Consider the following 24,005-nt stretch of genomic DNA (forward strand, 5'->3'; position numbering starts at 1 on the left):
AGTCCTCAAGTGTCTGTAGGGGAAGAACTGTTAAGTTTGTTTGCAGGTCAGGAAGCTAAGAATCAGAGAGATGGTGTGGTGAGTGCATGCTGGGGACAGCAGAGCTCATTATCTGTTCACTGTACCGTTCTGCCTTGCAAAGTACCTGAAAAAATGCTGTGAAATTTTGACATGCGGGATTTTGTTGAGTTAATGCAGTATATCAGATACTACAGTAGGTGACGGGGATTCAAAGGCAAACCGATCTGGTCTTATCCTGGGGGAACCCACTGTCACATGAGAGATAGGAATACAAGAAAATGGTTGTATCAGTGGCCCGTGATCTTTTTGTTCATAGGATCCCTTTACATTTAAAAAAATTATTGAGGGCCTCAAATGTCTTTTGCTTATATGGGTTCCATCTATTAATATTTAATATTAGAAATTAAAATTGAGAAATTAAAAATGTTTATTGATTCATTAAAAGTTACAAGAAACCCATATTACAAGTTAACATAAATATTTTTTATAAACAATAAATACAATTTGCAAAACCTCCAAAAAACTTTAGTGAGAAGAGAGGCATTGATAGTCTAGCCTAGACAGATTAGATTAGGTTTCATTTGTAGTGGGCCAGCTCTTTCTAGGAGAAGCCCAAGGTTCATCCAGCCTTGTTCTACCTGGGATTTGGAAACTCTGTTTTGGAAAACCCTGGGAGAAGGCCTTCCTTCATTTACCCAAGGTTGTGTCCTGAGTGTCACAGTCAGTGTGGATGGCTTTTCCCCATCTGTGTCTTTTTTAAAGGCTGCATTGTGATGAGAGAACACATCTGGAAAAGTGACTGTAATTTAAATTTCCTACAGCTCAGTAGGATTTAAAGAAAATTGCACACATTTTAATCACATCAATTTGGACTTAATATTTTGCAGTGCATCTTTTTAGCATTGATTTTTTTTATTTTTCTTTTTTAAAAGTTTAATTGTATTTTAATTTCTGGGATACATGTGCAGGACATGCAGCTTTGTTCCATAGATAAACATGTGCCATGGTGGTCTGCTGCACCTATCAACCCATCACCTATGTATTAAGCCCTGCGTGCTATTTATCCTGATGCTCTCCCTCCCCATACTGGCCCTTGTGTCTGTCATTCCTCTCCCTGTGTCCATGTGTTCTCATCATTCAGCTCCCACTTAAAAGTGAGAACATGCAGTGTTTGATTTTCTGTTCCTGCATTAGTTAGCTGAGGATAATGGCTTCCACTTCCATCCATGTCTGCAAAGGACATGATCTTGTTCCTTTTTATGGCTGCATAGTATTCCATGGTGTATATATATCACATTTTCTTTATCCAGTCTATTGTTGATGGACATTTGGGTTGAGTCCATATCTTTGCTATTGTGAATACTGCTGCAATGAGCATACACATGCATATCTTCAAATCCTGGCAATTGTTTCTATGGAATTACTGCACAGAATGCTCTGATGGTTTTTGGGTTTTTTTCCACCTTCCCATTCAACTTTATTTTTTTCATGCTCCTCAGGGCCTTTATTCCTTTTCCTTTATCCTTCATATTTACTCATATTTCAAGTCTGCCAATATTTCAAGGCAATGATGAGTCAGAAGTGCTATGTAGGACTCAGCTGGAGACAGGTAAAGAAGCAGAAAGGTGTGGTTCCTAGGTAGCTGTACTTGTGCAGAGGCACACAGAATCATGCCTTTAATCGAAGTTAACTATAAACAAGTGCCTTTAAGGCCATTGGCACAGTGATGCTTTAAGGTCAAGATAATCTTTTATTGCCAAGTGTGTTTTAGTCTTGTGACCATCATCAGCAAAACGGAAATCACTCAATGCATTCTGGAGATGATAGGCAATCTATCCAGGTCAACATACCTGATAAGGAAATAGCAGCATCACTGTGCTATCAAATATCAGCATACTTATAGAGTTTCCCATTTTTGATATGTATCTCACTTGAAGTGTTTTACTCCCCACTTACTTTGGATTTGAATAATTAGTGTCCTTCAACTCCATTTTTGGACACAGGTCATAGAATATAATCCTCTAATTCATCTGTGAGGACAAATGTTGCAATGGGGGGATAGGTTGGGAGACATGCTCTTAGTATCAGTATTTTCTCCTGGAGAAGACATGATTCTTGGATTCAGCTGTCTTCATTATGGATCACGAGAATACTTAGAGTGTGTGATCTCTTAGGCTGAGCTGAGTTGCAGAGTAGGGCAGTGCAGTGGGGAGAGGCGAGTTGTTCAAATTTACTGGCTCATTCTGGGCTCATGGAACCCTGACTCCTGGTCTCCCACACAAGGCTAAAGGAGCAAAGGAGAGCATGTGCTGTGTGTTTGCCAGCATGACTTTGAAAATGTTTGGATTGTGAGTTAATTTTATATGAAAGAACATATTGTGCAGTTGGTATTTTCCCCCCTTTTCTTTGTTTTGCCCTTCCAGCTTTACCTTTTTCCCCCCTTGGCTTCCGTTTCTTCTCTGATTTTTGCTTTTTCCCTGTATTGTCATACTATTTTTATTTTTTCATGTTAAATTTTCTCCTCGTGCTCCTTCCCTGTGCTACCTGGATCAGCCTCTTTTTCCTTCATTTCTCCATATTTTATTCATTCCTTACCAGTGAAATTATAGATTATAGGGTTAGTAGAAGGGAAATTGAGGATTGAGTAGTTGTATTCTCACTAAATGAGCATAAGAGCCAGCGAATATGATTCTGATTAAAAAAAAAAGGTAGTTTTACCAAATGCTTGCTTGACAGTGTGATTTACATGGAGTGTGTAAGCTTTTGCCTGAATATACTTAAATATATTTACTTAACTTTAAGATGTGACCTTTAACCTGTGTAATTTACACAAGTTGCAGTTTCATTTAATGTAATTTACTGTAATTTAACTTAAGATCACTTATTGGTAGCATCACTGCACTACTATGTTGTGCTTGGAGACTGGCTATATAATGAGCTTCTTGCTGTTTTTATATGCAGCTCTCTGTGAAAATGGATGTCAGAATGGCGGCCGTTGTATTGGACCCAACCGCTGTGCTTGTGTTTATGGATTCACTGGTCCACAGTGTGAAAGAGGTAAGAAGAGAAATGAAAACTCACTTTCTGAAAAATTATATTTTATTGTAAAAATATATTTTTTTAATGTTTTTGTTATTTAATGAAAATTCTTCTAATGAAATTACATTTTTATTCATATATCTCTAAGTTGAATGGGAAGATTTTGAGACATAATGATAATGGCAGAAGCATCTCAACTTTTTCTACCAGAGAACTCAGTTTGGGTGGCCAGTGCTGGGGCTGTAAGTTAATTTTGAGTGAGTGACGTATGGCAAATTCTAATAATGTGCTTAATTCAAATTAGGAGGCACTGTTGAGAGTAATGCTTCTGTAAAAATGAAACAGTGTTAGGATATCCTTGGCTGCAACACCCACAAAATCTGACATTAATTGTCCTCAGCAATAAGGATATGTATAGCATGCCACAACAAAAAGCCCCGAGCCAGTGGGCATCAGTAGGATGTGATCAAGACTTTTACCCTGTTACTGTCTTTCTCTTAACCCTGCCCTCCTTTATGTTTCACTTTTTGTCCTACCCTGAAGTTCTTCGTTCTTGTATGATGGTTGTCAGCAGTCACTAAGGAAACATGTTTCCTGTTCACCTCTTGAGACATAAAACATCTCCAACTGCAGGCCAGCAATAGCCTCCAGAGACATTTTGTATGCTGCCTGGCTTAAGCTTGAGTTTTTAAAATAGTTCATGGCAAAGTGGGGGTTGGTAGTGGTCATATGTTTGATGTAGATTTATTAGGGCCTGTCCTTACAGCGGATGATTTAAGCTTCCCTGGAGTCACAAGGAAGGGATGATTGGGTATCTGAAGCCAGTAGAACTTCCTTTAGGTAAGAGAAAAGGGGTGGAGGAATGGATGCTGGGTAGGCATCCCACATTGCCCAACTTATTCATGTAAATGGTCAGTCAAGCCAATTTGAAACCAACTTACTATGATTTGAATAGCAGTTAAACTCATGACCCACAGACTGCTGAAAATCTCTGGCATTGATCCCTCATTATGGATCATGGGAACAATTATGTTTCAAGGATTCTCGAGAGTGTGATCCTTTAGGTTGAGCTGAATTGCAGTGCAGGGCGGTGCAGTCGGGAGAGGGCAGTGGCTCAAGTTTGCTGGCTCCCTCTAGGCCCTCGGAAGCCTGACTCCTGATCTCCCGGATCACAGGTAGAAAGGAGCGAAAGAGTGTGCGTGCTGTGTGTAAACTACCTAAAATAATGTCCTGATGGTAAACAGTTTCATGACATATCAAAGAAGTTAAAGTTCATAAAATGTGATAAATAACTAGCATTGAGCCATAACAATAAAATAAGCTTGAGTTAAAAGTAATATTACATAATAATTCATTGTTATTTACAGCCTCAGTGTATTTTTCTAGAGCACGTTGTGGCCATCAAGTTGTATAGCACTTTCTTTATCATGAAACTAGAGTATATGAAGTTATGTCAATTAAATATTACAGATAAATAGGGTTCAAGGTTTATATATGTATACAGGCTTTGAGTGGTGAAGAAGCCTTATATTTTAAAAATTATTACTCATTACCCTGACAAAACTTCATCTTGCTTTTCAAGTTTAATCTTGAGAAGAAACTGGGAAATTACAATTATATGGTGAAGTATCAAAGTAAAATATTTGCATTTTTTCACATACATTTGAATGTATATATACATCAAGATATTTTTATTATTATTAATGTAAGTGAGATTTCTTGGGACTAAAGTACATTCCACAAATGATAGAGTTTAATGTTACACTTAGGATGAATTTAAATGTCTTTATCAGATGCTTTTATTTGGGGAAGAAAAATTAATTATGAAATGTTAGCATAAAAAGATAAGTTATTTAGAATAGAATAACACACATTTTCTAGATAGCACAGAGTTTCTTTGAACACCATAGAATGTAGAATAAATTTAAATTTTCAAACATAATCATAATTGATAAAGCTGATCTTCATTTTTCTGGAAGTCATGTAAACTTTGCAGCTTTTTCATCCTGAAGCAGATTTCAAAGTCAATTTGTAATTGGCAAAGAAACTGGGTGAGTAGTTTCAACTCAGAGGCTTCCAGGAATTACATCATTGTTCTTCAGCAGTTATTCATTCATTAGATTTGTTAGTCCTTAATAAATTTCTGAGAATCCAGTAAAGACTTAAATACATTTTACATTTACAGTAGCATGTTTTCAGAAAAAATTATAAGATTAATTCTTTAATGGATTAGTCTTAGGGATATTTTTTAAAACATTGGTTTTTTTCTTAAAAGTATTATTACTTACTATCCTTTAGATGAAAGTTCTTAAGCTTCATTTCTTCCAAAGAAGGAGTGAACAAGTTCCACTCTTAGATAGCAACCATGAACTTTAATATTTTAAAGAGAAGTTTTAAATTGAATTTATACATGTATAGCAACTCATTATACTAAGAATGAAGTTCATAATTTTTTTCAAGAAACATTGTGTCTATGTAGATGCAAACGGAGTAACTCACTTACGTTGAGGTTAGTGATAAGCTCATGTGCCCTGTTAGCATTTAAAGTTTATGTATATATATTTAAATTACTGAATTTTAAAATACATGTTCTTTGTCATCTTAAAAAATAACAACCTTTGTAAAATCGGAGATATTTTTTCCTCCTTAATGTAGAACACGTAATTTTCCTTTAAATTGGCTTTTTGGGATCAGTCATATGATAAAACATGGCTGCTTTTCCAGCTATCTGGGTTTTTGGCAGACTGGCTTCCAGACCCAGAGACTGAATGGTAGCCAATGACTGGCATGATTGTGGTATTTAACTTGAGTCTGGGTGCTGGGTAAGCTGAACTTCTTTGGAGTCTCTTTTCACACTTGCTAATATGTACAATTACCTTTTATACTTAGCATCAAAAAAAGAGCTCTTGTGGCCACAGGGTGATTGCAAAATACAGGCAACATAGTTGTGGCCGCAACATATGAAGGCTCTCAATTCTTTATGTATCTTTTTCCAAATAAATGTAATCTGAAAAAGATAAATATCTCACTTAACATACACTTGGGATTGAACAGAAATGGAGTCAGCTTTATATGTTAAAACTTGTTGGGGTTTTTTCTCTAACACTTGAAAGGTACCTTATGTTTTACCAGTAGACACTTAGAGAGGGTGGGTAGACAAGAAATACATTTACCTGAGGGATTTCTGAACCAAATAGATGATTACTTGATCACAAATGTGACCTGCCTAGAGTCCCTCTTTCAACTTTTACTTAAAGTATTTTTGAAATCTTCTTTTGTAATGGAATTTTCCTTGAAGTTTACATAAGGCCCATCTGTTAGAAATATATTCTAGACCCTTTTAAGTTATTCATAAATTACTACTACAAATGGTTTTTATCATGTAAACATAACTTCCTTAAAATAGTGTGCAAATTGTATAACATTTCAGATAATCTGGTGCTTAGTAACTTTCCTTTAAAATGTACACTTTCTTAGTACATCTTAAAGGAAAAAGGGACTCAAAAATTACTTTTTAATTATCGACACTTTCAAGATAAATGCCTTTTGTTAATCTGCATCAGCAATTAAAAAAAGGTGAAATCAAGTTGCAAATGTTAGAATCTATAAACTTTCAAGCCTTTATGTAAAATGAAAATAGATAGATTTCCATTTAGAGTACCTTTTATCAAATCTTCATGCATTAGGTTTTAAGACCTAATGCATGAACTCAAGTCTAAAGAAGGAGTCACTCAGTCTCTGCTTGGATATCTCTAGTGCAGGGCTCTCACTCAGTCACCCAATCATGAACCAGTGTTTCATCATCAGAGTCCTGCTTGCTGGAACTCCGCATTGTTCTGCTGCTGTCCAACCAGGACATTTAGCAGATGTGTAAGATCCCATATTGTCCAATTCAGTGGGAAGATGATGATGACGACTTATTTTAAAAAGTGAACCGCAATCTGCCACTCAGGTGTGCATGCTGGCAATTTGGTGTCTCTAATTCTAAACTCTTCAATTATTGTATACATTTTTATTTATTAACCCACACTTTGAGAAGTAAAGTAACTGTAATAGCCATTAAATCTACTTAGACCTTGCCCAAATCTTTCAAGAGTAGGTTTAAAGATGGATAAACTTGGGTTTTCCTGAATTCTGGAAATAATGTAGACCCAGACTCAAGTTTGTTTAGAAATAACTGATCTACTTGCTAATCCATTGGACTCGGAATGTATTATAAAGTATACAGCGTAGTTGTACAGCCTATGAACATTCAAGTAACATAGCAAATTAATAGTATGACCAGGAATATAGGGAATATGGTAAAGAGAGGAAGCTGGTATTATGCAGAATTCTGTACACAGTGAATTTGATACTTTCAAGAAATAAATAAACAATACTTTTTAGAAAATAAGTTCCATTGTAATTGTCTGCTTTAAAACATAATTTTTATTTATTATAAAACAATTCAGAAATAAAACGAGACAAAATATGAAAATGCAGTTATTCATAATTCCTACACTTAGGATTAATTACCATTCACATATTGGAGAATATAACTTGAATCATTTTTCTACTGGAACTATATGTAGTGTTTATAAAAAATGCGATATTTCCATTCTTACTAGAATTTACTCTTCTGTAACATGAAATGTCCTTATAGCTTGCTTTTCCTTTTGTGTTATTAAATATGTTATAGATTGTTATAGTTGCACTGTACTTTGTAATAACACAAAAGGAAAAGGAAGATACAAGAATAAGACATAAGTGCTTTGGAGTGTTTATCTCCTTTTACCTTTTTAACCACAAATTAGAATATAAAGAGTGTAACTAATTTTCTAAATAAATATTTAACATTTATTTTTCCAATATTTGTTGAGTACTCTTGAAGTACTAGGCTAAGTACTTGGACCTTGAGTTGTAAAGAAAAACAATATGTATTTCTTATTAATGAGAAACAAATTATTGAAAAGCTAGTCATCTACTTTACAAATGAAGACACAATTTGACACAGTAAATACCATCATAGAAGTAAGGAACAAATATCAGGAGAGCTCCGAAATGCTCCCTAATACAGGACAAAATACAAAAGTCTTTCTTTCAGTCAAATGAATGTAGAATGAAAAAAAACAGCTCACTATAGTGGGAAAACAGTATCAGACTAATTCCTGTGATATATCATGATTAAATCTTATACTAACATTATTTAAACTCCATAATTCATTACCAATTACCCTAATCACTAAGCTGATATTTATTTTGCAGAAATAAAATGTCTCTATTTTTCTTGCACTCTGAAGATTTAGTAGAGTGAAAATTAAAATGAGCAGAAAGAGAATGTTACCAACTGCAGATGTCAGACCCACATGTACCCTTAGGCACGCACACACACAGATTTCTGCGCTTGCAAGGCCGTTAGGATGAACATTTTATAACCTTGCACTCTCTAAGTTAAACTTAGCCTTAAATGGGCATCAGAGAAATACCAAAAGATCTGTGGGAACTTAACTTTTGGCACTAGCTCAGATGATATCCTTATCCTGAAAGCCATTATGAACAGAAGGGAAAGAAAATGAGAGAAGAAAAAGCAGACAGTGGGAAGTGGAAGAAAAAGAAGGGAAGATGAAAACGAAGACTGATAAGAAAAGAGAGACCTAATGCTAGACAGAAAGTGGAGACACTTGGTGTTGGATAAAGGAAAGACTTAAATCTGCGAGAAAAATCGATTCATTGACCTGTCTGGGAGAGGCCAGGCTTCCACTTCTCAATCCTCAATTTAAGCCTTTGCTATTTAGATCTGTAAAATAAGATTGAACTTTTGGCAGCCCAGTAGATCCTGATATTTTATTCTCTTTTGAACAAAAGCAATGTGTATTTTATTTATTCCAGCTCTTTCTTTGATTTTGGATTATCTACCTGCAATATAAAATATAAAGGCTAGACTATTTTGTATTTGTTTAACTCCATGAGTATTTTTCTGTTTTCGTTTCAACATCAGATTAAAAGACATTAGATGTTAATTTGCATAGAATCTAGCCAAAACTACCAGACTCACACAAATTAAATGTAATCAGATGTTATTATATAGAATGTACTCAAAATAATTAAATCTGATGTGCATGTATATAGGGGAAGTTATGTAACAAACACCACATATTTCAAAAATTACAAATTCTTAAATAACACCTGTCTCCAGGAGTTTCAGGTAAACAGTTGTGAACCTATAATCACCTCATAGAGTCATTGGAAAGATTAAAAGCAATAATGTGTTGAGTATCTGACACACAATAATCAGTGTACCTGACACATGGTAAGCGTCCACTAAGTGTTACTTGTTGTATTTTTAGAATACAGGCTGTAGTTGAAATCAAAGCTTAAAATTAAAACCTGTGTAACTTTAAAAATGTGATTGCCCTCTCTGATGCCTGTTTGACATATATAATACACACCTATTATGTCGACTTTGAATTTTTTCATGAGGATTGAATGCTATAATGCCTGGCATCCAATAAATGAAATAAATGATGGTAATTAATGCTAATATTTTTTAAAAGGACTCCCCAGTTATCAAAATGATAGACGTGGTGGCTGCCTATTAGAAATAGAATATTCAAAAATGGACTCTCAAATGGAGGAAAAAAGACTGTTATGACCTATTTAAGTCATACAAATAAGGTTTAATGATGATTTTATTGACAATGGAAAGACTTAAATAAGTTGGATGCTTTAAGAGAAGTTCACAATCCTGAGATGAGATTTAAATGAGAAATGAAGTGCTGTAACGTGTGTCCAGCACAGAGTTATGTGCTCAATAAATGATAAGCTCTAATTATACAAAGTAAAGCCAAGATCTGATATGCTCTCTCTCTCTTTTTTTTTTTTTTTTTTTTTTTGAGGAGTCCTGCTCTGTCACCCAGGCTGGAGTGCAGTGGCACAATCTTGGTTCACTGCAACCTCTGCCTCCCAGGTTCAAGTGATTCTCCTGCCACAGCCTCCCACGTGACTGGGATTACAGGCACACACTACCATGCCTGGCTAATTTTTTTGTACTTTTAGTAGAGATGGGGTTTCACCATGTTGGCCATGCTAGTCTCGACCTCCTGACATCAGGTGATCCACCTGCCTTTGCCTCCCAAAGTACTGGGATTACAGATGTGAGCCACCATGCCCAGCCTGATACGCTCTCTTAGATAAAATTATCCTGATGAGTGAGAGAGAGACTACTTCAGGACCTCTGGGACATCAGTGTGAACAGCATAAGTTTCACTGTTTTACCTTTTATGGGATTTTTAGTAACAGCATAGATTGATTGGAAAATACTATGTATTATTATCACCTTGCTTTTCGTGCAGTTGAATTAGACCCTACTTATCTTGTTTTGGCATATTTTTATTGTAAATATCAGTGTTTCTATTAGCAGTTACTCATTACTTAACTGGTCTTTTGAAAATATCTTAGTTTTCTATTCTCCTATATACAAATTATTATTCTAAGCATTTTACAATGTAACTAATATGTAGAGAGAGTTTACTTAAGCCAAGTACTTCTAATCCATAGATTTGCATATTGCTAAATCTGAATAAAGAAGTAGGTCAGAGAGTTTTTCAAACAGTACAGAGATCAGTTCTTCTGTGACACTTTCCTTGACCATCCTACCTTTCCACCCCCACCATATTTATCTAGCAAAAATAAAGCACTCTGTCCTTTTATCTTACCTGTCATATATCCATTCCTCTCTTCAGCATTGTGAAGAAAGTAGGATTGGAGCACTGGTGGTATAACCTGAGAACCCATATACTTAGCCTCAACTTGGATTCTAGCGAAACATGACATTGCAAAAGTGATGTATTTCCACTCATTAGAACTATATTTTGTCAGTTCAGTATGAGTACTGATAACAAGGTAGATGATTCCACTGAATTAAACAGTTGGCTTGCTGTTTGGGGATTATTTTCTTTCCAGCCCAGGGAGGACTTCATGATATATATGTATTTCAGATTATGACTCAATTAATAGGCTCAGAATTTCTTTATGTAAATGATCTAAAATATTCAAAACTCATAAAGCCAAAAACAAAATTCAGACTTCTGTGTTCAGCCAAGATGGACTAACAGGAATAAATTAGCCTTTCTGCCTGAAAAGAACAAAATACAGAACAGAATATATGAAAACGTGGTCCTCATGATATCAAACACTAAGCAATAAAAAATAGTGACCCACACGAGAAGGGAAACAACAATGTGAACCATTTTGACTTCCCCAGCTTGCTGCCTGAAAGGGTTTTTCCAGGTTATTGCCCCACCTGTGGCCTATCTACCTGTGGCCCATAGGCCTCATGCAGCCCAGGAGAGTTTTGAATGCAGCAGCCAATAAAAATTTGTATTTTGGGTATTCTCAGCCTTTTTAGGCTGGTTTCTTCCCTTTGTTATAAATTTATCCATCTGTCGTCTTTACGATTACCACCTTTCTAGTTGGGTTTCTGAGTGGACGTCCAGTTTATTGATTCCCAGAGCTGGAATCCGAGCAACCCACTGCACCAGCCAAAACAGCAGCATTAAGACTGATGGTGCTCTTCTGCTCGGGAATCTCCTCCCATTTACTCTGCATGAAGAGCTGCCGCGCCGGCCACAAGAGTCCCGCTGGCGACCCGTGGGGCTCCTCCACTGGGAATCTTCTGGTCCGTGAGTGACGAAAATTCATCTGAAAGTGTGGCATGCTCTCGTTCTCTGCACTTTCACTGGGAGCTACAATCCCGAGCTGTTAGCCATCAGCCATCTTGGATCAATCTAAATTTGTAAACATTCTTAAGCCATTATGAGATTACTTTTTTTTTTTGGTCATCAGCTATCATTAGTGTTAGTGTATTTTATATGTGGCCCAAGACAATTATTCTTCCACTGTGGCCCAGGGAAACCAAAAGATTGGACACTCCTGTGCTATAGAGTGAGAAAACCCAGGCACAGCCTAGCCGACTCCCTGAGTTCTGGGGAGATTGAGATGGCTAGAGCTCTCAGGGCAGAATCCTAGAGAGGAAACAGGTATATAGAGGGAACTTTGGAGAGCTACAGAGGCTCTCTCTCAAGTTGTCAGCAGAATGCTGATAATCACATTCATGTGAGGACTCTTTCTGAGATGGAGAAGGAACTGCTTGAAAGGAGTGAAGGGAATAATACTAAGAGTCCACATAAGCCTGGAAATACTGCCTTCCTCTCTAACCAGATTAGAGGGTCACATAACTGGTGACAGATTAGTTAGAGTACTCAGAAAAATGTTGCCTCAATAGTGGGTAACAATTAACTATAGACTTAATGCTGCTCTGGCTGTAGAGAATAAATTTTAAAAGCAACAACTAAAAGGATCAAACATCAATTTAGAACATTTAAGAATATTTATAGGAATACAAAAATATTAAACACTAAATAAAGTTAAAAGAAAAAACCCAAGAAATCCCAATGTATGGTGTCTAATCATATATCTCCAATCAAAAATTTCCTCTAAAGAAGCAAGAGAGCGTGATCAAAATGGAAAAAAAAAATCAGTTAAAATTCACCCCAAACTGGTAGAGATGTTAGAATTAACAGACTGGAAGATTAAAGTACTTACTGTAATATATTCCTTATGTCCAAAAAGTTAGAGGAAAGATTAAAAATGTTAAGTAGAAATGTGGACTCCAAATTGGACTCCTACAGATGAAAACTACCATGTCTGACGTGAATATTTTTCTGGATGGGATTAATGGAAGATTAGATATTGTAAATGGCAAGGCTAATGAGCCTGAAAACAGAAAGCCACAGAAATTATTCAAAATAAAGCAGAAAGAAAAAAAGCTTTCAGAATATAGTGAAGCAGAAGCGGCCGCAAACAAACCTCTTGAACACCGAACAGAGAAGGAAACGGTAATTTAATTTGGTTGGGAGCTGCGGCAGGCATAGATGCCTCAACAATTGAGCTCCCTGACAAAGAAAACCCTGGCCCTTTTAAAGACTTACAGTCTAAGAGGTGCACATGTGAGAGGGTTGAGAGCATGGTGGACATGACTAGCGGGGGTCTCAGCAGTTCAGCAAGAACAGTGACTTCTGGGAAAAATTCCTCCATACCATGTCCCTGATCTGTAGATAGGGTTGTGGTTAGCAGTGGGGGACTTAATCCTTAACCTGGCCAGCCACCAACTTAATGCTGCTTCCATTGACCTCCTCTGGCTGACTTTTTCTTTTCTTTTTTTTTTTTTTAATTGTATGTTAAGTTCTGGGGTACTAATAGAACGATTTATAATCCTTTGGGTATATACCCAGTAATGGGATTGCTGGGTCATACGGAATGTCTATTTCTAGATGCTTGAGGAATCGCCACACTGTCTTCCACAATGGTTGAACTACTACACTCCCACCAAAAGTGTAAAAGTGTTACTATTTCTCCACATCCTCTCCAGCATCTTTGTCTCCAGATTTTTTAATGATCACCATTCTAACTGGCATGAGATGGTATCTCAATGTGGTTTTGATTTGCATTTCTCTAATGACCAGTGATGATGAGTATTTTTGCATATGTTTGTTGGTCTCAGACATGTCTTCTTTTGAAAATTGTCTTCTCATATCCTTTGCCCACTTTTGAATGGGTTTTTTTTTTTTTTTTTTCTTGTACATCTGCTTCAGTTCTGTGTAGATTCTGGATGTTAGCCCTTTGTCAGATGGGTAGATTGCAAAATTTTTTTCCCATTCTGTTGGTTGCTGATTCACTCTAATGATTGTTTCGTTTGCTGTGCAGAAACTCTTAAGTTTAATTTGTCTATTTTGGCTTTTGTTGCCGTTGCTTTTGGTGTTTTAGTCATGAAGTCCTTGCCTGTGCTTATGTCCAGAATGGTATTGCCCAGGTTTTCTTCTAAGGTTGTTATGGTGTTAGGTCTTATGTTTAAGTCTTAAATCTATCTGGAGTTAATAGTGTAAGGTGTCAGGAAGGGGTCCAGTTACTGTTTTCTGCACATGACTAGCCAGGTTTGCCAACACTATTTATTAAACAGGGAATCCTTTCCCCATTGCTTGTTTTTGTCAGGTTTGTCAAAGATCAGATGGCTGTAGATGTATGGCATTGTTTCTGAGGCCTCTGCTCTATTCCACGGGTCTATATCTCTGTTTTGGTACCAGTACCATGCTGTTTTGATTACTGTAGCCTTGTAGTACAGTTTGAAGTCAGGTAGCGTGATGCCTCCAGCTTTGTTCTTTTTGCTTAGGATTGTTTCGGCTATGTGGGCTCTCTTTTGGTTCCATATGAAGTTTAAAGTGTTTTTTTTCCAGTTCTGTGAAGAAGGTCAATGGTAGATCGTTGGGGATAGCATTGAATCTATAAATTACTTTGGGCAGTATGGCTATTACCATAATATTGATTCTTCCTAACTATGAGCATGGAATGTTTTTTCCATCTGCTTGTGCCTTCTTATTTCCTTGGGCAGTGGTTCATAGTTTTCCCTGAAGGGGTCCTTTACATCCTTTGTTAATTGTATTCCTAGGAATTTTATTCTCTTTGTAGCAATTGTGAATGGGAGTTCACTCATGATTTGGCTCTCTGTTTGTCTGTTATTGGTGTATAGGAATGCTTGCGATTTCTGCACATTGATTTTGTATCCTGAGACTTTGCTGAATTTGCTCATCATCTTAAGGAGATTTGGGGCTGATACGATGAGGTCTTCTAAATATGCAATCATGTCTTCTGCAAATAGACAATTTGACTTCCTCTTTTTCTAATTGAATACCTTTTATTTCTTTTTCTTGCCTGATTGCTCTGGCTTGAATTTCCAATACCAAATTGAATAGGAGTGGTGAGAGAGGGCATCCTTGTCTAGTGCCAGATTTCAAAGGGAATGCTTCCAGTTTTTGCCTGTTCAGTATGATATTGGCTATGGGTTTTTCATAAATAGCTTTTACTATTTTGAGATTCGTTCCATTGATACCTAGTTTATTGAGGGTTTTTAGCATAAAGGGCTGTTGAATTTTGTTGAAGGCCTTCTCTGCATTTATTGAGATAATCATATAGTTTTTGTCTTTGGCTCTGTTTATGTGATGGATGCATTTATAGATTTGTGTATGTTGAACCAGCCTTACATCCCCAGGATGAAGCCTACTTGATTGTGGTGGATGAGGTTTTTGATGTGCTGTTGGATTTGGTTTGCCAGTATTTTATTGAAGATTTTTGCATTTATATTCATCATGGATATTAGCCTGAAATTTTCTTCTTTAGTTGTGTCTCTGCTGGGTTTTGTTATCAGGATGATGTTGATCTCATAAATGAGTTACCAAGGATTCCCTCTTTTTGTGTTGTTTGGAATAGTTTCAGAAGGAATGGTACCAGCTCCTCTTTGTATTTCTGGTAAAATTTGGCTGTGAACCCATCTGGACCTGGCCTTTTTTTTTTGGTTGGTAGGCTGTTAATTGCTGCCTCAACTTCAGACCTTGTTATTGGTCTATTCAGGGTTTCAACTTCTTCCTGGTTTAGTCTTGAGATGGTGCAAGTGTCCAGGAATTTGTCCATTTCTTCCAAGTTTATTGATTTATGTGCATAGGGTTGTTTGTAGTAATCTCAGATGGTAATTTCTATTTCTGTGGACTCAGTGGTGATACCCCTTTGTCATTTTTTATTGCAACTATTTGATTCTTCTCTATTTTCTTTTTTATTAGTCTGGCTAGTGGTCTGTATTTTGTTGATCTTTTCAAAAAACCAGCTCCTTGTATTTATTGATTTTTTTGAAGGTTTTTTGGTGTCTCTGTCTCCTTCAGTTCTGCTCTGATCTTAGTTATTTCTTGTCTTCTGCTTGTTTTTGAGTTTTTTGATCTTGCTTCTCTAGCTCTTTCAATTTTGATGATAGGGTGTCAATTTTAGATCTTTTGTTGTTTCTCATGTGGGCATTAATTGCTATAAGTTTCCCTATAGGCACTGCTTTAAATGTGTCCCAGAGATTCTGGTATGTTGTGTCTTTATTCTCATTGGTTTTGAAGAACATCATTATTTCTGCCCTCATTTCATTGTTTATCCAGTCATTATTCAGGAGCCAGTTCAGTTTCCATGTAGTTGTGTAGTGTTGAGTGAGTTTCAAGTAAATCACTCCTCAGCAAATGCAAAAGAATGGAAATCATGGGCCAGGTGCGGTGGCTCACACCTGTAATCCCAGCACTTTGGGAGGCCAAGGCGGGTGGATCACAAGGTCAAGAGATCGAGACCTTCCTGGTCAACAAGGTGAAACCCCATCTCTACTACAAATACGAAAAACTAGTTGGGCGTGGTGGCACACACCTGTAATCCCAGCTACTCGGGAGGCTGAGGCAGGAGAATTGCCTGAACCCAGGAGGCAGAGGTTGCGGTGAGTCGAGATCGCGCCATTGCACTCCAGCTGGGGTAACAAGAGCGAAACTCTGTCTCAAAAAGAAAAAAAAAAAGAATGGAAATCATAACAAATAGTCTTTCAGGCTACTGTGCAATCAAATTAGAACTCAGGATTAAGAAACTGTGGCTGACTTTTAACCTATCCTTTTGAAATGCAATGTAGAAGGCTAAAGCAGAAGTGGCCTTAGAAGATTAAGAGAGCATAAGTAGCTCTGTGACAACTTTCACCAAACGAAATACATATAATTAGATTTAGCAAAATAATAGATGGCAGAAAAAATTATTTGAAGAAATAATGGTCAAAAGTTTTCCAAATTTGATAAACGTTATAAATTGACAGACCCAATATCAGTGAATCTCCAAACAAAAGAAACTTGAAGAAAATTATATTGAGACATCATAATCAAATTTCTCAAAACCAGGGATACAAGGAAGATCTTAAAGTGGTCAGAGAAAAGGGATACATTTTGTATGGAGGAAAAAAAGATAAAAATAACAACAAATTATTTGTCCAAAACAGTAAAAGTAAAAAACAGAGTAGAACAACATATTTAGAGCACTGAAATTGAAAAGGACGATTCTCTGCATAGACATCTATATTTAGGAAAATGTCTTTGAAAAACAAAGGTAAAATAAATAAAGCTTTTTCCTTATGTATGAAAGAGAGAAGAATTCATTTTCCAGTCACCTATACAGTAAGAAATATTAAGGCAGTTATTCAGGCTGAAGAAAAATATTGCCAAATATGTTTTAATATTCTTTGAAAAATACTGGAAAGAATGAAAAGCATCAAAAAACTTAACTATATGGGTAAATATATAAGGCTTTTTCTTAGTATTTTAAATCTGTCTAGGAAACAACTGGCTGTTTGCACAAAAATTAATTACAATGTTCTCTAAGGTTTATGTTAGATGTGGTGGCAAAATATAAAAAACAATAGCATAGAGGCTGGGATGTGCCCATAATGTATGTCAAGTGGTAGATTGAAACCTAGCCATATTGATCATCACAATAAATATGAATGGTCTCAACACTCTAATTAAAAGACAAAGGTTATTATATAGGATTTTAAAAATAGCTTTCTTATGCTGCCCATAAATTAAATTAAATTAAACCTGGAGTAGCTAAATTATTATCAGTCAAAGAAGATTTCAGAGCAAATAATTGTATCAGGCATGAAGAAGGCCATTTCATAATAATAAAGAGGTCAGTTAATCAAGAAGGTGTAACAGTTCTAAGTGTTCTCTAACTTACTAGCATAGCTTCAAAATACATGAAATAAAAACATACAGAACTGCAAGGAGGTATAGACAAATTCATAATTAATGGCAATTTCAGTACCTCTCTTTCAATAATTCATAGTAGATAAGAGGTCAGTACAGGCATAGAAAACTTTAGCACTGCTGTCAATCTACTTGATCTATTTAATATTTATAGAATACTTCACACAGCAGCAGATAATATAAATTCTTTGTTACTGCATGTGGAAGATGTAGCAAGAAAGGTTGTATTTTATGGATATTAAGTAGATAATGAACAACTCTACACCAAAAATGAGGTGAATCATTTCTTCAAAGACATGTATCACCAAAGCTCAATTAAGAATGCAGTTGGATTTTTGAATCCATGAGTTCCATGCCTGTGGAATCAGCCATGGATCAAAAATATTTGAAAATAGCAATAAAAATAACAATACAACAAAAAATCATATGATCTAAAAAACTTTAGCAGTAAGACATCTGTATATATAGCATTTACCTTGTATTATGTATTATAGGTAATCTAGAGATTAAAAGTATATGGGTGGATGTGTACATGTTATATAAAATTATTGCATAATTTTATATCAGGGACTTGAGCATCTGTGGATTTTGGTATCTGTAGGTAACCTGGAACCACTCCCCTGTGGATTCTGTGGGACCACTGTAAATAACATGAATATTACTGTATCAATTAAATAAATTGAACATGTAACTTAAAACCTTCTCATAAAGTAAACTACTGGCCCAAAAAGGTTTACTGGTAAATTCTACCAAACATTTAAGAAAGCAAAAATACCAATTCTTTGTAAACTTTTCTAGAAAATTGAACAGGAGTTAAAACTTTCCAGCTGCTTCTGTGAGGCCAAATTATCTTGATACCAAGACCAGAAAAAGACATATCAAGAAGAAAACAACATATAAATATCGATCTTGATGCAAAATTTCTCAACAAAATTTTAGAAGGTGTATCAATAATATGGTAAAAAGATTATAGATAATAGGCAATTGAGGCTCATTTATGGTATTAAAAACAGCATAATTCACTATATGAACAACTTTTTAAAAATCAGAATGTTCATATAAATATAGCAGAGAAAGCATTTGACAAGATTTGGATTCCAAAATCCATTCCTAAAACAGTCAACAAGCCAAAAAATAGAAGAGAACTTCTTCAACATGAAGAAAGGGCATTTCCAAAAAATTATAATATAGTGACAAAGAAAGGATAGTCACTCTCATCACTTCTGTTGACCATTGCACTCTTTGGTCTTAGCAAGGGCAATCGGCAATACAAAGAAATAAAAGTCACATATATTGGAAAGGATAAAGTAAAATTTTTTACTTGTAGATGATGTTATTGTCTGTGTAGAAAATCTGATGGACTTTACAAAAACCTACTGGAGCTCATAAATAAGTTCAGCCAAGGTTGCAGGATACAAACTAATGTCAGTTGCATTTCTATAACAGTGATGAATTAAAAATTTAAGTTGAAAATGATACTATTTACAACACCATAAATATTATGTAATACTCATGGATAATTCTTCAAAAGACACACAAGCCCATGTGCTGAAAACTGCAAGACATTGCTGAACAAAATTAGTGAAGATCTAATAAATGAAGAAATACATTCTGTTCATTAGTTGAAAGACTCAATATTGTGGGATGTCTCTTCTCCCACATTTGGTGTATGGATTCAGCATAACTCTGGATCAAAATCACAGCAGAAGTCTTATCAGCAATGCATGAAGTCCAGTGGAACAATATTTCATTGTGATTTTCAAAATCATTCTCTAATCATTTGCATCAGAGAAATGCAAACTAAAATCACAATGAGATTTCACTCTACTGACTTCATACATTATTCATAAGAACATACATGGTACAACCATTTTTGAAAACTGTCAAGTTTCTTAAACAGTTAAGTATATGCATATTATATGATTAGGCTATTCCACACTTTATTTGCCCCAGCTAAATGAAAGCTTATATTCATACAAAAATTTGTACTCAAAGGCTTACTTACAGGAGCTTTATTTGTAATAACGCCTAACTGCAAACAACTCAAATGTCCATCAGCAGAAAAATTAAGAAACGAGTTATGTATTCATACAATGGAATACTTCTTGTTCATTAAAAAAGTAATGAATTATTGATATGTACATTATGGATGAACATTAAAGTATTTAGGCGGAGCAAAAGAAGACAGTTGAAAAAGTGTAAATACATTATATTTCATTTTTATACAATTCTAGATGATTAAAACTGTTAGGACAACTTGCAGATTAGTGGTTGCCTTGGGATGCAAAGTTGTGGATAGTCAGGGATGGATAATGACAAGGGAACATTGTAAGAGTGAAGCATATGTTGTTATATAGGTTGTTACATATGTTGTTATATAGGTGGGAACTTGTAAGAGTGAAGGATATTTTGTTATATAGGTTGTAATGATAATGGGTTTATACATGTATAAAAACATACATGTACACTTTAAATATATGATGCTGATCGTATGTTAATTATACCTCAGGAAAGCTGCTAAAATCATTGAACAATTAAAATAATTGTTTCTCCTTTTGTATAAGTTGATTTAGGTTTTGAGATTAATGCCTTTGGCCACATACACTTTTTATCTACTTCTACTTAGGGAAACACAGTGAGGGATGCTTCCAGGATCATTGTGCACATCTTTTTGGGACTTGTATTTGAGACAATAAGAAAGCAATATCACTAATTATTGTCTGCATAATCAGTATGAATTTCTCAAGAAGCAAATGGCCATTGTATTAGTCTGTTCTGCCACTGCTAATAAAGACATACCCAAGAATGGGTAATTTATAAAGGAAAGAGGTTTAATTGACATGCAGTTCCACATGGCTGGGAGGCCTCACAGTCATGGCCAAAGGTGAATGAGGAACAGAGTCACATCTTACATGGTGGCAGGAAAGAGAGCTTGTGTAGGGGAACTCCTCTTTATAAAACCATCAGATCTCACAAGACTTATTCACTACCATGAGAACAGCATGCTCCCATGATTCAGTTATCTCCACCTAACCCCACCCTTGACACTTGGGGATTATTACAATTCAAGGTGAGATTTGGTTGGAGAAACAGCCAAACTGTATCAATCCGGCACTGACCCCTCCCAAATCTCATGTCCTCACATTTCAAAACATAATCATGCCTTCCCAACAATCCCCCAAAGTCTTAGCTCATTCAGCATTAACCCAAAGTCCAAGTCTAAAGTCTAATCTAGACAAGGTAAGTCTCTTTTGCCTAGGAGCCTGTAAAATTGAAAGCAAGTTAGTTACTTCCTAGATACAATGGGGTTATAGGCCTTGGGTAAATACGCTTGTTCCAAATGGGTCAGATTGGCCAAAAGAAAGGAGCTGCAGGCCTCATGCAAGTCTGAAATTCAGTGAGGCAGTCAAGTCTTAAAGCTCCAAAAAGTACTCCTTTGATTACATTTCTCACATCGAAGTCATGCTGCAGTAAGAGGTGGATTCCCATGGTCTTGAGCAGCTTCGTCCCTGTAGCTTTGCAGGGTACAGCCCTTGCCTTGGCTGCTTTCACAGGCTGGTATTGAGTCTCTGTGGCTTTTCTAGGTGCATAGTGCAAGTTGTTGGTGAATCTACCATTCTGGGGTTTGGAAGATGGTGGCCCTCTTCTCACAGCTCCACTAGATGGTGCCCCAGTGGGGACTCTGTGTGGGGCCTCCAACCCCACATTTCCCTTCCACATTGCCCTAGCAGAGGATCTTCAGTAGGGCTCCACCTCTGCAACACACCTCTGCCTGGACATCCAGGCATTTCCATACATCCACTGAAATATAGGTGGAGTTCACAAACCTCAGTTCTTAACTTCTGTGCACCACAGGCCCAACCCCATATAGAAGCCACCAAGGCTTAGGGCTTACAACTTCTGAAGCAACAGCCTGAGCTGTACATTGGCCCTCTTTAGCCATGGCTGGAGCTGAAGCAGCTGAAATGTAGGGCACCATATCCCGAGGCTGAATAGAGTGGGGTTTGAGGGTAGCGGGCTTGGGGACCTGGCCTGGGAAACCATTTTTTTCCACCCAGGCCTCCAGGCCTGTGATGGAAGGGGCTGCCATGAAAGTCTCTGGCATGCCCTGGAGACATTTTTCCCATGTCTTGGTGGTTAACATTTGACTCCTCATTACTTGTGCAAATTTCTGAGCTGGCTTAAATTTCTCCCCAGAAAATGGTGTTTTCTTTTCTATCACATTGTCAGGTTGCAACATTTTCAAACTTTTATGATCTGCTTCGTCTTGAATGCTTTGCTGCTTAGAATTTTCTTCTGCCAGATACCCTAAATCATCTCTCTCAAGTTCAAAGTTCCATAGACCTCTAGGGCAGGGGCAGAATGCTGCCAGTCTCTTTGCATAGCAAGAGCGACCTTTACTCTAGTTCCCAACAAGTTCCTCATCTCCATCTGAGACCACTTCAGCCTGGACTTTTTGATGAAATCCATTTGACAAGTCTCTAGGAAGTCCCAAACTTGCCTGCATCTTCCTGTCTTCTAAGCCCTCCAAGTCTCTAGGAAGTTCCAAGCTTTCTCACATTTTCCTGTTTTCTTCTGAGCCCTCCAAATTTTTCCAACCTCTGCCTGTTATCCAGTTCCATAGTCACTTCTACATTTTCAGGTATCTTGACAGCAGCGTCCCACTATCCAGTAACCATTTATCGTTCTGTTCTCATGCCACTAATGAGGACATACCCCGAACTGGGTAATTTATAAAGGAAACAGGTTTAATTGACTCACAGTTCCACATGGCTAGGAGGCTTCATAATCATGACAGAAGGTGAATGAGGAGTGAAGTCATGTCTTACAGACATCAGGCAAGAGAGCTTGTGCAGGTGAACTCCCCTTTATAAAAACCATCAGATCTCCTGAGACGTATTCACTATCGTGTGAACAGTATGGGGAAAACTGTTCCCATGATTCAGTTATCTCCACCTGGCCCCACTCTTGACATATGGGGATTATTACAATTCAAGGTGAGATTTTGGTGGGAAACAGCCAAACCATATCAGCCAGAAAGTCAGAAAATGTAACTGGAAAAATAGTAGGGGTATATATTTTATAATTTTCTGTCCTATCAGGTACTTCTTAAAGAGTTAAAAGCTAAATTTATGTTGAACAAAGAAAGTATCATAGCATATAAAGAAGAGGAATTTTCTACCTACTTATTTTTGTACATTGAAAGCTTTTGTTCTTACAAAAATTAGTGCAAAATTAAAAAAATTATTTTAGATTTACTTTCAATATTACATAAACCTCTTTCTAATCTTATTTATTTTGTAAAATATTAACATCTGATTAGAATACTTATGCCACTATTTCTTGATTTACCAACATTATACCGTCTCTTTTATTCCTCCACCATAAAGGGATTAGGTACAGTATCTTTTATTGTTGCACTTTTACCTCATCTTTAGGTGACAATTTTTTGTCAAGTGATTTTTCTAGGATCTGCTCGAGTGCATTCTTCTTGTGTATAATGTTGACTTGTGGCTTTATACTTAAATTTCAACTTGGATAGGTTTAATCTTGTTTGTACTTTTTCCCCTTCATATTTCTATAGATATGATCCAATTATTTTCTGGCATTGTATGTGCTATGAAGAAGTCTGAATCTAGCTTGATTTTTCTTCTCCTAAGTCACTTGCTGTTTTTCCTGGATGCTCAAAAAGTTTTTACTTTATAATTATGTATACTTTTTGTTCTGTACCAGTTTTAGTGAAAAGCATGTGATCCTTTGATTTGGAATGATAGTCTTCCTTAATTTTGGAAAAATGTTCTGTTGTGTCTTCGAGTTGTTTTTCTCCATTTTTAGGTTCTCTACATCAAGTATATTGATTTCTCTTTTAGACTTCTGATATTTTACACACTCTTTACTTCTTTTGATCTTTATCAATAATTCCTTTTTAGCTATGTCTGTTCTGTTGTATTTGCCAATGAATGTAATGCTTTTATAATCACATTTTTATATCACATTTAAAAATAAAATATTTACTTAATTTTTAGTTTGTTTGTTCAGAAGTTTCTCTTTTATTTCACTATTTTGTTTGATCATTTAGACTTTATTGAGACTTTTTGTTATTGAATTCATTTCCCTATACATTTATTAACAAATGGTTTTATAGTGCAAATAAATCATGCATAATTTTCTTTTGTTTTCTGATTGCTTTTTTCCTACAATGGGGTATTCTTTTCTTAATCTACTCTGTGCATTAAAATATTATAGTATGTTACATATATCCTGACCCATTTCTTTTTGTCTTCTGCTTGCTTGAAATGGGCATTTGCATTA

General features: G+C 36.1%; 1 protein-coding gene across 2 annotated transcripts in view; it reads left to right on the top strand.

The window, feature by feature from the left end:
* FBN2 (fibrillin 2) overlaps positions 1-24,005 on the top strand; it is a 270,327-nt gene that overhangs the window by 14,995 nt on the left and 231,327 nt on the right. For both annotated transcript variants that reach the window (XM_035290955.3, XM_035290956.3), the window contains one exon: positions 2,983-3,078. In XM_035290955.3, coding sequence (XP_035146846.2) covers positions 2,983-3,078 — 96 coding nt within the window. The remainder of the gene's footprint in view (positions 1-2,982; positions 3,079-24,005) is intronic.

This window comes from Callithrix jacchus, chromosome 2 (assembly GCF_049354715.1).
Source record: "Callithrix jacchus isolate 240 chromosome 2, calJac240_pri, whole genome shotgun sequence".
Taxonomy (NCBI): domain Eukaryota; kingdom Metazoa; phylum Chordata; class Mammalia; order Primates; family Cebidae; genus Callithrix; species Callithrix jacchus.